Source organism: Cygnus olor, chromosome 23, assembly GCF_009769625.2.
Source record: "Cygnus olor isolate bCygOlo1 chromosome 23, bCygOlo1.pri.v2, whole genome shotgun sequence".
Lineage (NCBI taxonomy): Eukaryota > Metazoa > Chordata > Aves > Anseriformes > Anatidae > Cygnus > Cygnus olor.
In genome coordinates this window covers 7,585,172-7,600,968 of record NC_049191.1, presented here as the reverse complement: position 1 = coordinate 7,600,968, position 15,797 = coordinate 7,585,172, and the positions used below count along the sequence as shown (strand labels likewise).

The 15,797-nt window shown below is 41.0% G+C and overlaps 1 protein-coding gene across 2 annotated transcripts in view; it reads left to right on the top strand.

The window, feature by feature from the left end:
- Positions 1-1,598: 1,598 nt before the first annotated feature.
- The window catches only part of KDM1A (lysine demethylase 1A), a 51,161-nt gene continuing 36,962 nt past the window's right edge, over positions 1,599-15,797 (top strand). The window contains exons 1-4 of one of the 2 annotated variants that reach the window (XM_040535054.1): positions 1,599-1,960; positions 4,690-4,855; positions 9,881-9,940; positions 13,455-13,588. In XM_040535054.1, the coding sequence (XP_040390988.1) occupies positions 1,673-1,960; positions 4,690-4,855; positions 9,881-9,940; positions 13,455-13,588 (648 nt within the window). In that variant the 5' untranslated portion in view covers positions 1,599-1,672. The remainder of the gene's footprint in view (positions 1,961-4,689; positions 4,856-9,880; positions 9,941-13,454; positions 13,589-15,797) is intronic. The other variant, XM_040535055.1, reaches the window with a different exon arrangement.

Sequence of the window (15,797 nt, the reverse complement as noted above, 5' to 3'; positions counted from 1 at the left end):
TCACTTTAGGCAATTACTCCACAGTGGTGTCCCACAGGGGTCTGTCTTGGGACCAGTACTGCTTAATATCTTTATCAATGACATAGACAGTGGGATCAAGTGCACCCTCAGCAAATTTGCGGATGACACCAAGCTGAGTGGTGCAGTTGATACAACAGAAGGAAGGGATGCCATCCAAAGGGACCTGGACAAGCTGGAGAAGTGGGCCCACGTGAACCTACTGAGGTTCAGCAAGTCCAAGTGCAAGGTGCTGCACCTGGGTCAGGGCAATCCCAGACATGAATACAGACTGGGAGAAGAACTCATTGAGAGCTGCCCTACAGAGAAGGACTTGGGGGTTCTGGTGGATGAAAAGCTCAACATGAGCCAGGGCTGCACCAAAAGAGGAGTGGCCAGCAGGTTCAAGAAAGGTGATTGTCCCCCTCTGCTCTGTTGTTGTGAGGCCCCACTTGGACTACTGCATCCAGGTCTGGGGCGCCTAGCACAAGAAGGGTGTGGGGCTGTTAGAGCGGGTCCAGAGGAGGGCCACAAAGATGATCAAGGAGCTGGAGCACCTCTCCTACGAAGAAAGGCTGAGAGAGCTGGGGCTGTTCAGCCTACAGAAGAAAAGGCTCTGGGATGACCTTACTGTGAGCTTTCAATACTTTGCTCAATCAGATAATGATAGGACAAGGAGGAATGGTTTTAAACTAAAAGAGGGTAAATTTAGATTAGATGTTAGGAGGAAATTCTTCACTCAGAGGGTGGTGAGGCACTGGAACTGGTTGCCCAGAGTGGTTGTGGCTGCCCCATCCCTGGAGGTGTTCAAGACCAGGTTGGATGAGGCCCTGAGCAACCTGATCTGGTGGGTGGCATCCCTGCCCATGGCAGGGGGGTTGGAATCTTTGAGGTTCCTTCCAACCTAAGCCATTCCATGATTCTATTATAGGCAAAAATGTTTCCCTTTCACCAGCCTTGATACATGTCAGGGCACCTCATGAGGCACTGTGGACATACTGCTAGCTAGGGCTGCCTAGGGAAGTTTTTTACTTTCCTTGGTTGCCAGCAGGTCTTGCTACTTTTTATCTGGATTAGATGTATAGGTGGGGAAATTGTGGAAGAGGTGCATGCAGAGGTAAATTTATGGAATAGGCGTAAAAGGGAACCGATAGGCATTGTTTCAGCTTGCTAAAGTAATTGGAGGTTTTTGTGAGACTTGCAGGACAGAGACCCAATAAGCAGCCTGCAAGGCCAGGGGAGTAACTGGGGATTCCCCTGGAATCTGCCCTAGCGGGGAAGAGTTATTTGTGAATTCAAAGCAACCGTTACACCTGTAGTAATGGCAAGGTACTGCCAGTAGCAAGATCAAGATGCAGGTTTGGCTGATCGTGTTGCTGGCAGCCTCCGTCTCAGCTATCTCCTGCCAAGATCACAGGAGATGCAGGGCTGACAGGAGCTCTGGCACCCGGCTCCCACACCGCGTCCTTCCTGCGGAGCCGCTCGCCCCGCCGCGGAGGCAGCGAGGCTACGTCAGCAGGGGACGCCGTTTGCGCACGCGCGGGCAGCCGCCCGTACCAGAGTCCCGGAGCGCGCGCGCCACGCCCCGGAGGTGGCGTAAGGGGGCGGTGCCGGGGCCCCCCTCGCGGCCTCCTTTGTGCGGGGTGGCGTGGCGTGGCGTGGCGCGGCTGGGGCGATGCTGTCCGGGGGAAAGAAGGCCGCGGAGGCGGCGGGGGCTGGCGGCGAGGGCGGGCCCGAGGCGCCGGTGCCTCCGTCCGCTGCCGCGGGAGCGCTGGGCTCCTCCGCCGAGGGCGGCGGCGCGGCGGAGCGCACTCCTCGCAAGAAGGAGCCGCCGCGGGCCTCGCCCCCGGGCGGTCTGTCCGAGCCGCCCGCCGCCGGCGCCGCCCCGGCACCCGGCGCTGAAACCACCGGCATCGCCGAGACCCCCGAGGGTCGCAGGACCAGCCGCCGCAAGCGGGCCAAAGTAGGTGGAGGGGTGGGGTGGGGGTTTGGGGGTTTGTCGCGTGTTGGGCGGTGCTGGTCTGGGGAGGGACCTGTGAGTGCCCCGTGCTTGGGCTGCTTCAGCTTCCCGTAGGTGAGGTTGGAGGTCGGTGCGGTGTTTGGGTAGGGGGGAGATTTAGCTGTGAAATCTACGCGTCCGAAGCAGCTTCCAGTGATTTAGGCTTGCGCTATGTAATTTTCATGTTATCCTGAACATAGGAGAATATTTATTTTACGCGAAACTTTCACTTGGAAACGTTGTTGCAGAAGACTTTGAAGAACTTGGGCGTGCCCACAGCTGGTTGTTTTTGATATGGAAGCTGAAATTACTTCTTAGGGACTGTTGTGCTGTAGCATGGAGCGTCTTGCTTTTCAGAGTATTTACGTGACGTGGTAGCCAGACTGGTCCTTTGCATGTAGAAACTGTCAAATGAAGTTAAACTGGTACACCCTCGGAGGTAGCGTACCTGGATTTTCCTCACTTTCTAGTGCTCTGTTAGCAAGTAAGAATTACTGCATTATTTGTGGTTGTGTTTTGGTGATGCTTCTCTGCATTGACACTATCCGTTAACTAAGGACATTAATCTCTTGTGGCACGGTATTCCCATAATCACTTCAAGTTAGCACATGGTGTCACTGTTTTAATCAGTGTAAATGTTTCTGTTGTGAAATCAGTTGAGGAGCTTTTCCAGCTTGATTGTTCTGTGAAAGCAGTGGGAGCTCAAGAAAGAAGGGAGGCTTCAGAGGGCATTGAGGCAGTTAGTTTCTGTTGGTTTCAGGTACCTGTGGTGCTGTGTATTTGAAAGAGAGCAGATAATTGAGTATGTTAGTGTTTTACTGAACTTAGGCTTTGCCGTGCACAGGCTTTCCAATGTTGCTTTGAATTGTTCCCATTAACGTCCTTCATTAATGATTGAACTTTGTAAAAGTGAAAGACTTGTTATTCTTGTGATGAGAAATGCAGTGTTCATCTCATGGTAGAAGCTGACCTGTAGGCTGTTGTAGGGACACTAGCAGATGCTTTCTGTTTAGTTTTCCAGTGGCTGCATATTGTGATAATTACTTTTTTCCTTTCCAGTAGTCAGGGAAATTTAGTAGCAATATACAAAACTTTTTTATTTTGAAAAATGGTTCAGAAAAAGCATCTTTTTAGTTTCTTTTGGGATTTCCATGTTCATTTTAGTTAGAGCAAGCTTTTTTCTGAAACTAGTAACGTTATTTCTTTTTACTGGAGAACAGAACAAAATATATAGCTGGTAGAAAAAGGCAAGTGAGGATTATCTTATCTGTTACCTGAATCTTCACTGTATGTGATCAGATGTTTCCTTTACTATTTGCTCCCTTATATCCTCAGGGGATTATCATTTAATTATTTTGGCTCTTAGATTTAACCAAGAAGGCGGCATGGGAGCAGAGAGGGAAGACAGGATTGGAAGGCATGTAGTGGACCTCCTTGTTTGGCTGCAGTGGACTGTGAGATAGACACAGTCCATCCCACGTGCCTGCAGTTATAACAACTCTCTTCATCAATGGAAGAGCCATGCAATATGGTGTGGATAGCTCTTAAGCATTATATTTGCGTTACTGAGTTTTTCCAGGCTGGTAGACAACTTTTTGGTAGCACTTTTTGATTTGCATTTTGTTTGAACTCTGCATGTTTAATATCTGCTCCGTGGTCAGATACTCACTAAGTTCAAACTCTTCAGCGATCTTGTTTTGCACTGTATCTTCTCCTTGGCACTCATTTCAGTTCTGTAAGTTATCTCTAGCAAAGCACTTAGACCAAATTTGCAGGTGTGAGTGGTGCTGTGGTCATCTCTGATACCCCGTCTGAAGTATGACTCTTGTGTCTTGAAGTCTTAGTTGAGAGGTGGCCAAATCCAATATACAGTTTTCCAGAGACACTGCAAAACTGGAGTGCTGGAGAGAAATGTAGAGGGGCATTTTTCAGAATTTGATTTATGTGGAGGCACCAATGAGAAAAGCTACAAGGCATTGTAAATTACAGCAGTAAAAGTATTGGAGAGCCAGAATAAGAGAGATCAGATGAAATCTGGTTGTGGGTTGTTTTTTTTTTTTGAGAAGAAGCAGAACTATAAAGCATTTGGGAGCTAGTCACAGCTTGTTCTAGCAATTCAAAGCTCTTCAACGGAAAACAGGAGAGGTTTTTCTGTTGAGCCACCAGTGTGACCACTCTAGACAAGAGGCAAATGTGACCCTCTGTACCAGGGGAGGTTTTCCAGTAGATAGAATATGTGTGCAAGCTATGTTTCTGGGAACATAGCTTCTGTGGGAAGCATTGTGTACGGTTCTTACTAGCCTTGTTTGACAGATAAATTCAAATTATAGATGGGACTCATCCAATTTTTCATCCTTGAGTTTGACAGGGAGGTGAAGGTAGGGGAGAAAACTACAGAGGTTAAATCATGAAGCAGACTTAACAGGTGCATACAGACTTGCCTAGATTTTAGGAAGAACTCTTCCTGTTGGACAGTCAAGTGCTGAAGACCAGTTCTTTAGTGGAGGTGAAAGCGTGGAACTTGTTAAGCTGCCGAAGACTTGTATAACATGGTGCCTGAGATAAGACTCTGGACAAGGTAACTCAGGCCTTTTCTTTGAGTCTGTATGCAACAAAATTGCTTACAGTGTTCATTTTATTATTGGACTTGCAGACATCTTCATTATGTTTATAGTCTGTTGTGCTTTCTACAGGTGGAGTATAGAGAAATGGATGAAAGTCTTGCAAATCTATCAGAAGATGAGTATTATTCTGAAGAAGAGAGAAATGCTAAAGCTGAGAAAGAGAAAAAGCTGCCACCACCACCTCCACCAGCTCCTGCAGAAGAAGAGAATGAAAGTGAGCCAGAAGAGCCATCCGGTAAGTAAAGAGAGACCTTTTCTTGTAGCCCTATATATGTGTTTTGTTGCCAGAAATAGTGTGGCCACGTGCAGCATGATGAATCCCGTGTCTGGTTTTGATTGTTCTATGCTTTTTAGTTTTCTGTTCCCATGTGTGGAAGGAGGGTAAAAATGTGGAAGAGTAGCCTAATAAAGATGGTAATGTGTGTGATATAATCCTAAACTAAGATGAACCTCTCATACTATATTCTTGTAATCCTTATTGACTTGACTATAGAAGCTCATTGACCAGAATAGCTGCTTTGGCACTTACCTGCTGCACCTTCTCAAGTGCAAATGTTAATTTATTTGAGAGAAATGATGTTAGATTTATTAGGGGATTGCTGTTCAGGAGAGCTGATTTAATCCATAGAGATTTTTGTGGCTTTCAATTATGGATCTAATCTTAATTTCTGGCTGGACACTGCTTAAACTTCAGTACCTTCCTCATTGCCTTTGACAGAGTTACAAATCTTTGCTTTACACTGGAAAGGCTAGTCTTGTTTATGAAGCAGCTATTGGATTTTGTGGTATTAGCAGTACCCTATCCATTCTTTACCTCTGTTGTATTTACAGCTACCACCATTTGGGCTCCTGTTGGTGTATCACAGTAGTGGTCACAAAATCATGCTCTTGCAAAGTTTAGCCATCAGGTTTCACAGTGTAACGTATGTGCTCATTGGTTTTAGACGGTAGTTGAAATCTAATAGTTGAACTTTTGCTGGTTAATCACCGTTGTGAATAATTGTTGGTCTTCTGTTCTGCTCTTAATGAGCTGCTTTTTGTCAGGCAGGTTTGAGCATGTAGACAACGTGACTGATGTCACTCTGGAGATACTTACCGACCGTTTCAAGAAATACATTAAAAATCACAGTTGTGTTTTATCTGTTGAAATTGCCCCTGTAATATCTCTTCAGATGTGGATGTTGGCTACTGACTTGATACAGGAACACTATAGCTCATGTGCTTGACTGAAGTATCTGCAATGATAAAATTGCTCCCTGCCCCTAGTTGTAGCTAATCTATATGAAAAATGGAATTTTAATAGGTGTAATTAAGCAAGTATCTTAAGTTTATTATTTAACTTAGCCTGGACTTTGGGTTTAATTCATGAAATATAATATTAAAACACTCTCTGTGTATTTCTCATGTGCCATTTTGTACCTATAAGAATGATTAATTCAGTTTAAGGCGGCATCAATGCAGGACCACATCCTTTCTTGTGAAGGAGGAAACACAGGCAGTGATAGACTCATGTTGCTTTGTACATACTGTTAAGCAGTTGTTCTGCAGGCACCATGTTTAGTCGCCTATATGAAAATCAATTTTAAATCAGGCCATATCTAGATGGCTAGAAATAACACAGCTTCAGGTCATTATATCCTGACTAGAAATCATGAATATATGCATGTTGGAGTGATGTAGGACCAGCGTATGAAAGAAGACAAATTTTCAGTTTTCATTCCCTAGTTAGTCTTAATTTGTTGTTAAAGGCTTTTGAAGGTGTGCATGTTAGTGCTTTTTTGTCTATCTTTATTTTCTAAAATGCAGGCATCAGAGCATCAGCTCATCTTACGCTGGATGTTCAAGTATGTTGAAACTTGCTATTTAAACATTAGCAAGAAAAGGCATATAGTCTGCTGTGTATTCTCATAGAAATGATTATAACTGAGCTTTTCTCTCTGTCACTTCTTTGAAGCAAAACCAGAAGTGTTCGATAAGAAATATTAAATAGGACATTAATGCTAGAGCTGGGTTACGTTTTGAAAATTAAGCAAGATACAAAATTTAGCTTGTATATTACTGTTCTTTTATTCTCAGTGCAGGCCGTAATAATTTCATTTGTGTGTATAAAGCCTGCCAAAATACAGGTAACATTGTAAGGATGTAAAGCCGTTGTGTTTTAGGTTGTTACCTTTTGTGTTCAAAGTGCAAACATAAAAATGTAAATGTTAACAATAGCTGATATTTCATTAGTCTGTACTCATAGGAAGTTCACATTAGAAGCAAAGTTAAGCTTCACACTTCAGGTCATAGTGAAATGTTGGTCTTACGGGGGTTGGGTTCCATTAATATGTTCAACTGTGGTGAACTACAGATGTTTTGGTTATGCAGATTGCTGTAGTCTGGATTTGCAAGATTTGCTACACATTAAACAGTATTTCATGATTAATATAAGTTAATTTACTTAAATATCTCTACTTTTTTATTTGGGAAATATTCTCTGATAGTAAAAAAAAAAAAAAAATCACTTCTGGTGCTGAATGAAGTTTGAGTTCTTATTTGCCAGTATCCCTTTTGAAATTGAGGAGTTTGCTGCTTTTGTTTTTCTCTCTAAGGATCTTTTTTGTTTGCCTCTACCAAATGGGATTTTCATTTTTGTACCTCCTGAAGTTTTCCTTTACCAGCTCCTGTCTTAAGTTTTGTTAGTATTCTTACTTTCTAGTGATCTTGTTTCTAGCTGCTGTCTTCCAAAGAACTCTGAACCCAAATATGGTTCAGATTATTGTAAAGTGAATAGTTGGACTTGGTGGTGCTTTGTCTCTGCCTTTTCATCTGAATTGTCCATTTTCCTATTAAGATTTATTACTTGGTTTTAGCCATCCTTTGCTGCTATTCTTTATTTTAATGCAGTGGATGATTGTATGAAGTGGACCAAAATGAAGTAGACTCTTTTCCTGACCTTATTCCAGGTTACCGTTCAGTTCATGGTCCGTTATTCTGTTGCCTTGCCTCTTTCAGTAGATTCTGTTCCTGCAAGTCATGTTCAACTGCAATAGTTTGGTGTTAAATGGATTAGTAGTTTGCTTGCTGTTTTGTTCCTTTGCAGGTGGAATATGACTTTCTTACTGGGAAGGAGGGAGAATCTGAGTGCTAGTGTGCCTTTTTTATGTTTCCCTACTCAGACTGGATAGTGTTTAGAATTGTGTCGAAGCAAGCAGTAATTAGTAATACTTTTTGACTTATTAACAGCTAAACAGTTTTCTGCGTTAACACAAGAAAATATTGACTTCTTTTTGTAGTGATACTAAGAGCAATTTCGTCCCCTCTACTGACTGTCTGTGATAACAAATACCACAGGCTGATGTCTGCATCTTTGCAATTCCTTAACTTACGGAAGATGAAAGTGTAACTTTTAGTGTAACGTAATGGCTTATGCTGGAGTGTAAATGTGGACGTTTGATTTATTTTATTCTCTTCCAAGAATGGAAGCAGGTCCTGTAATGCTGGAATAAGCTCCCTGCAAAGTAAAGTACTTAAGATGTAAGTGAAGTTAGGAATTTTATCTTGCTGTTGCAGATGCATTAGTCTAGAGAAGCCCAATTTGGGACTTCTGAAGCCTGTGAGAATGCAAATATTTGTCACAATCTCTTCTGTGAGTCTGAACTTTCCTGCTAGTAGGCTGTTGCTAATAAATTGCTTTTGTTCCTCTACTGTAACTGAGTGAAAATGGCCTCCTTGTTTCAGAGCCATATTAAACAATATGGTAGACAATCCTTTTAAAGCTAATTAAGATTTTAGAAGCCCGGTTCTTGAAATTGTAGTGCCCTAAGGCACTCAGCATACTCAGTAAGTCTGTGGGGATCTTTACAGAATTATAGTAAAACTGTTTGAAACCTTGCTTATTATTTTAGTTTTATTTGTAGATGTATAATGTTACAGCAGGCTAGATGTGCATCTAGATTATCAAAGTATGAGAATATTTGGTTCATTAGCTTAGATGAAATTAAACCGTTTTTATATTAAGTTAGGGTATCCCCTGAGTGCTTTGAATTATATTTGGCAAAATTGTTCAAGTCCCTAGCTGTAGAGTAATCTTAACGATTGCGTATTCAGCCTCAGCTTAGACCTTGCCTTTGTGTTTGAAGATGGCACTTTGAGTGGTCATGGTCTAGGAAGTGACCATTTGCTGCCTTGACTTCAGAAAACACCCCGCTTGCTGACTGTTAAAGCACTTGGTTTGAAGTAGCCTTAATACAGGTGTAGATGGGTGAACAGTGCTCAGTGGTCTTGGTGGTGTTCCATGGCTTTCTGTTCTCTGGAGGTGATGATTTTAGACCAATATTTGGTTGTAGAAATGAATATCACTTATGAGCTAAACTGGGAGCTAGCTGCTTCTGTGAAGATTAGCAGCGTGAAGAAGGCTATGTATATTAGCTTTGTTTCTGTAGACATCACAGCTGTACTTATCTCTGTTTAGAAATACTCTGTTCTAAGTTGTGTTGGAGTCCTATCAAGGCTGCTGTTTAGGACTTACAGTCAGGCTAAGGTAATTTAGAGATTTGTTCAAATCTTTCAGATGAGTGCTTCGCCTTTCCTTGTGTTTCCAGCTCTGGATACATTGAAAGGCTGACGTCTTTCAGTGATGGGTATTGATTACATTAGTGATCTGTGGATCAGCAGTATTGACATATACTTGACTTCAGAGGTTGCGTTTGTTAGAGTATTGCTGGTGTATTGAGGGCTCTGATGCCAAGATTCTGAACCTTTCATATAAAGTCCCTTCATCAACCTTCAAGGAGAGGTTTTGTAGCAAGAAAGGAAGAGGCTCTCTTGAAAGTAAGAGGCTTTTCAGAATGGTTCAAACTATCCCCTTGCATGTGGGGAGATGCAGGAGTCTCAAGGGAAAGACTATCAAATTCTTATGGTTCTGATGGTATCCATCTACCCAGTCTTGGCAGTAAGAAATGTAATCTTGTTATTCAAATCCTAGCCATTAATGAAGTTGATCCTAAGTATTTGGCCCCTAGGAATGCTACATATTGTGTACTTTTTTTATTTCCCAAACAAGTCTGATGTGAAGGATCCAGTAACACGGATAACACCTTAGAAGACCACAGAGTTCGGTGCCCTGGACCTAGGTTCATGAAGATGGGATTCTCAGAAAATGGGTTTAGTTAGTTGGTGAAATTTAATACCTAAAACGCCAACTGCCGGGCCTTTATGTCCAGTATGGTTTAACTTATGGAGTAAGGTCCCTGAGTTCTCCTCTTTCCTTCCACAGGGCAAGCAGGAGGACTTCAAGACGACAATTCTGGAGGGTATGGAGACGGCCAAGCATCAGGTGAGGGTGGCGTTTGATGCTTGCCACTTAGGAGCAAGAGCCGCCAAGCTAGGGAGTGATGCTTGCAAGTGCGCATGGGTGTGGGTGTCCAAAACTTAGCAAGAGATGCAGGAGTTGTTTACTCACCTGTTCAAAAAAAAAAAAAGTAGTGAGGGGTATTTTTCAAAAAACAGTTGAGGTCTGTAGTGACTACAGAAAAGGACACTGACCTATGTTGAAATGTCTCAGGCCGATCTCTCATCCCTCCTTTCCTCTCCATGTTCAGAGGAGTCCAGACATGCAAAAAGATAATTCTTATCTAGACAGTTTTTAACAGAATATCGTAGAAAAGCCCTGGGCTTCAGCACAGTAGTCCTTATTTTTCGAATTTGCTGAAGAAACGTAGTGAGCAGTACCTTTCTTTCCCTCTCTTTTTTTTTTTAAGGGATTGGGTTCGATATGTATCCCGGTGGTTAGCCCAGGAGATCTATCTGTTGGGGAGGTCAGTAGTCTGCTTTTCAGTGGACTGGGTGGCGAATTGTGTTCAACATTTGATCTAAGTACTGATGTCAGCAGTATGCACTTGCTGTTTAATTCACATAATTGATATCCTTACTCTTAAGTACTTAGATTGCTGCTGAAACTCATCCTCCAACTCTGCCACTTTCACTCTCACATGAGGAATGAGGATTAGGGTTTTAAGCAGAGGAGTTGAAGGCTCCAGAACCTTTTCTGTACCTTCAAGATGCTCTTTTTGAAGCAAATACAAATTGAGAAAATTCATCTATGTGTGCATTCTTGCTGTTTATATAAAGGAATCTATGTTTTGGTTCTTATCATTCATACAGAATCACTCATCACTCACACAGAATTTCTGAATATTACAGATTGTGGACTTGAGGATGCGTTGCCTATTTCATTATTAGGCAGGCATTCACTGCTTGGAAATTCTGCATAATATTCATTACATACATACTTTGAGGGTTCGCTTTAGCAATTGACTGATTCATTAGCCAAATAACTGTCCTTTGGAGTGTTTTTCATCTGCAGATGTTTCAGTAAGTCTTTAAATGAGCAGAAGCCCTCAGGATTTCGTCTGCGGGGCAAAAAGACTATGAAAATTTCAGTACACTGGTTGCTGATACTGAATGTCAGGAAGTGGCAAGTGTGTGTGTGAATGTGTGCAGAAGAGTCGATAAATGAGTCTAGGCAGAGCCATTCTCACGCTCTTTAATAAGTTGCCTGCCCCGAGGAAAGCATATGCAATTCTAAACTTGTACTCCTTTTACCATGTTGCTTTTGTGAAATGCAAAATAATAAGGTGGGGGGCAGGGCAGGGGGACGATTTTATCTGTGTGAAAGTCATTTAACTTTGAGATGTGTAGTTGCAAAACTAAATTCAAGGACATTTAGTTTTTAACATCTTCTGGTGGTTGGATCAAATAAAGTGGTCTCTTTGCTCATAATACATAGGCTTTTCCTGAATTCTGATGTCAAATCCTGTTTTTTTTTTTGTCTAAACTCTAAACACCAGCACTCATCTTGAGCTGTTACTAAGATTTTTAGTTTTACAGTTTGGGTGTAGTCATAAAAGGTGTGAATTTAAAACAAACAAAAATGGCAAAAGAACCAGAGTTCTCTGCTAGTTGGTCACTGCATGGCAGTCGATACTTTTTAAAAAGTATTTTGAGAATGCCCATTCATTTTAGCGTAAGCTTGTAGAGTGAGTCAGGTAGTTAGGCATTTTCAATCTTCCTTTAATTGGCCATTCTCTAAAAAGTGTGCTGCTGAGCTTTTTGCTAACAATTCATGATCAATTCATGATGCCTTAACATCTGTTACATTAAAAAAGTATCAGAGAATGGCAAACTTTGGTTTGCTTTACATGTAATGTTATGGAGATAATGGTTCAGCATATACTTTCATATGTAGGTGTTTGCGCATTTGGTACAATGTTAGACTGAAGGACAGATAAAGGGATGAGGATTGTTTGTTACTGGAGAAGCTGAAGCTAGCACTGCTATGCAGTTCTCTTCCATAGCTGAATGTTACTGTCCAGAAGCATTACCAGTGTGTCATCATTTCCTATTGTTAATTTCAATTTACTTTCTTGCAGGGCTTTATAGCCTATGTTTTTAATTTCCTCTTGTCAAATTCCTGTAAATAATTATAGACAGTTTTCTTTGCCTTGGGCCATCACACAGCTAGTTCTTCTAATCTTTGCTTGTGAGTAAATTTTGCTACCTTCATGAACGTTTTCTTGCTTACGTTTTTTCTTCACCTTTGGGAAGTAAAAATGCTAATGGTGTGTATGGTTGCACCAGAACCAAAGGAAGAAAATTGCTGCATTTCCTCAGTACAGTGGCATGGGCATCTCTGCACTTCAGACTTTAAAACAGGTCTCTTGGTTAGTGGAATACACACTGTGAGCTTATATATTCTGTGATACTTACTACAATTTTCAACAATTCGAGTTTCAGCAAATGATCTTAACCTTGCTGCATTACTTGTGTTCTTTTCCCCCTCGGGATGTATTGGCTTATATCTTTCAAGACCTCTCTTCTGTCTGTCTTGATCTTAAGTCACTTCCTTGGACATCTGAGACTTACATAGTTCTTGCTGTATTTGACATCTCAGTATTTTGTTTTGCTCGCTGTGCCTGCAAGATTCACTCTCTGTGCTCCATTTGTGCTGTAGTACTTTATGCAACTGTAGTGCTTTATGCCCTGGTTTGTTGCTTTATATAACATTCTAATGAGATTGGAGCATGTAAGGTACATAACTGCAGTATTAGTTCACAGACAGTGTTTTTGTTTGAATTATGAGGCGTACAGGGGCCTTTATGAACGAAGTTTTTTCACATAAAATGTCTACTCTGTTTAACATTATTTTACACATGGAGCCTTTTAACATGAAAAGGTAGAAATCTGTTGTTGTTTGTAGGTAGTACTTGAGGAGTGGAGGGGCTCTAGGAATAGCACAAGTAGGATTATATTTCATTGCAGTGCATGTTGTGCATATATATATAAAAATTCAAAAGAAGAACCTAAGATGGATTCCTCTAGCTTGAGGAGAAGATCAGTGCAAATGAAACCCTTGGAAAGCAGGTGAGAAGGGCTGTTGTGCTTGTATCTTGTAGGTCTTTTGGTTTTGAATGGGCTCCAAAATGTTTTTCATACTCTGACAGAAACTAGAAACTACGCAAATGAAGGACAGCATCTAAAACAGCTGTGATTTACTGATATTTTGCTGTCTTTGCGTTCTGCTGTCCCCTTTTATTTTTCAGGTTGTTTTTGCCATAGTATAGCTTTTTCATTAACCCTAGATGATATCGGTAATTCAAAGAACTGTTGATATGGGAAGCAGCATGTCCTACAGAAACAAATAAAAGGACTAAGTGAAAGCATGTCATGAAATCAGCCACCATGTCACCTCATGGCTATTCTAGATACATTAGCTAGGAAAGGTAGGGTAAAAAATACTCATGTAGCAGTTCCTTTGCAGTGCTTGTAGACAACTTGTCTTTTTATTGTAGGTGTGGAGGGCGCAGCTTTCCAGAGTAGACTTCCACATGACCGTATGACATCTCAAGAAGCTGCCTGCTTCCCTGATATAATCAGTGGGCCACAGCAGACACAGAAGGTGTTTCTGTACATCAGGAACCGCACCGTAAGTGTATTGTAAAAGTATTGATGATAAAGGTATAGGGCATTTGTGTAGCAGTGTACCTTGCAAAGAGTTTTTGGCAGTTACCATGTCTGATAATTAGTAGATGTTTGTGGTGGTGGTGTTTCATTTCTGGCATCCTGTCATGCTCTAAGTTGCTAAAGAAGGTATTACCCAGTTCTCGATTAAGGCAGTGCTCTGAAACAGTGTAAATAATCTATAGTGTATTTGCAATATCCAAAACATGGTCATAATGACATCAAAACTGACTGAGCTCATACAGCTTTTAAAAAGCAAACAAATAGAAAACTGGTGTGAATGCTCTATTTTTGGTCTCAGCTTAAAGTTTCAGTAGAATACTTATATTATTGCTTAGAATAAGGCAAAAAAAAAAAACCTCTCAGCTTTTACTTACATTTTTTACTTAGAATTCTGTTGCTGTACTCAGACATCAAGTCAGTCGTGTTGCTTATTTTAAGAACGTAATAGTTACTTTTCAACTTGGATTTCATAAGTGTTGTCTCTATTGAACAAATGAAAGTCTGCTTCTGAATGTTTGTAGAATCTCTGCTCGATATAAAACTTCCATGCTACCTAAAAACACAGAAGGAAGATGCAATTTTAACATAATTAGTTGGAAAGTTTATTCAAGCATGCCTGAAGTTTAAACCTTAATAAAACTTAAACAGTACTACTGTCTTCGAGGGTGATTTTTTAAAATTGTGACAGTGTCTTTAGATTCCTCAGTATGCAAACAAGATTCAGCACTTTCCCCTGTACTTAAAAAAGTGTTTTAGAAAACACCATGTTAGAAAAATCAATAGTAGGAAAGCAAAAAAAAAAAAAAACCTTTAAAATTTTTTATTGGTACCATATTTAAGAGAAAACAACTTACAAACCATTTAATAAAGCCTCATGCTGAAAATCTGTGGGAAAGCAGCCTTTCTTGACCATAAGATAATGGAATTTTTGTCTATCTTCCCATCCTTTTTTCACAGATTTGAGATTGCCAAGGGGCATCACAATCTATTAATGACAGTAGCACCCAATGCTTGAAGAATTATTCAGTTGAAATTTAGGCATTTTGGACATCTTCATGCGCAGAGTGTGACTTCTGACTTTCCAGTGAAAGTTCTCTCTAATTAACCGAAGTTGTAACTTTTGGGAGGGGAGTCATGAGATGTGTTTGTGAAGACCACTTAAGAAGCAGAGTCATCTAAATTCTAGTAGCATAAAAACAGACCAAAGGAAGCCAAAAATTTGAACAACAGTTTGCACAATGTGTACAATGATAAATCCCTTTACAAACACATCAGAAACAGAAGCCTTCCACTGACACTAAGAAATTACTAGGATTTAAAGGAATGCTTGGAAGGCGAATTTGCAGGGTTGTATTAGCAAAAATGTATCATTGATCTTCTGGCCTTAATTGCTATGGAGGAGCTTAGAGAAGTTCCTAGGCAGGAATCCCTTTCTTGATTGAACTTGAGTGGATCTTCTCCAGTCAGGCTAGCAGAGGTCGTAGAATAGCAGACCAAGTGAGTGGTAGTATAAACCCAGTGCCCAGCAGAGCTCTGGAAGAGCTGTGAACTGCAGCGTGCATCCTCTTGCTTACAGCTGGCACGGTACCAAGGAATTTGAAAATATTGACAAGGGCATGAACACTCAGTTCCAAGGAGTTAGACTAGTGAGTCTGATATTTCCAATGGTAACAAATGTAGAATCGAGTGAATGACCTGGTGAGTGAAAACATAGTTTGGAATGCCAATGGTAGGCCTTATAAAGGAAGGTCATACTTCTACAATCCACCTGAGTTCTTTGAAGGATTCTATAAGAAAGTGGGCAAAGGAGATCCAGTTCATGTGATCTTCTATATCCCCTGGAGCACCCCTCCCCCCGTGCTGTGAAATCCCATGCTAAATTACTGTTGGTTGAAACAGATCATGCCTTTAGAAATCTTTTAGGGCTTGCACTGGTCAGTGTGTTTATAAAGGTTTAGTTTTGAAAATTAGAACTTTTAAAAGAGATGGTCATTTGTCGCACATACCAAGTTATTTTAGGTCGTAAAATTAGGATCAGCTGCAAAAAAATGCTAAAGTCTCTTATGTGTAACTGGATGATAATGTAACAGTTGAAATCAATTTTAAATGAAAGTAAAGTTACATGGATAAGGGAAAGTAATTCTATGCATACATAGAGATTTACATTTATA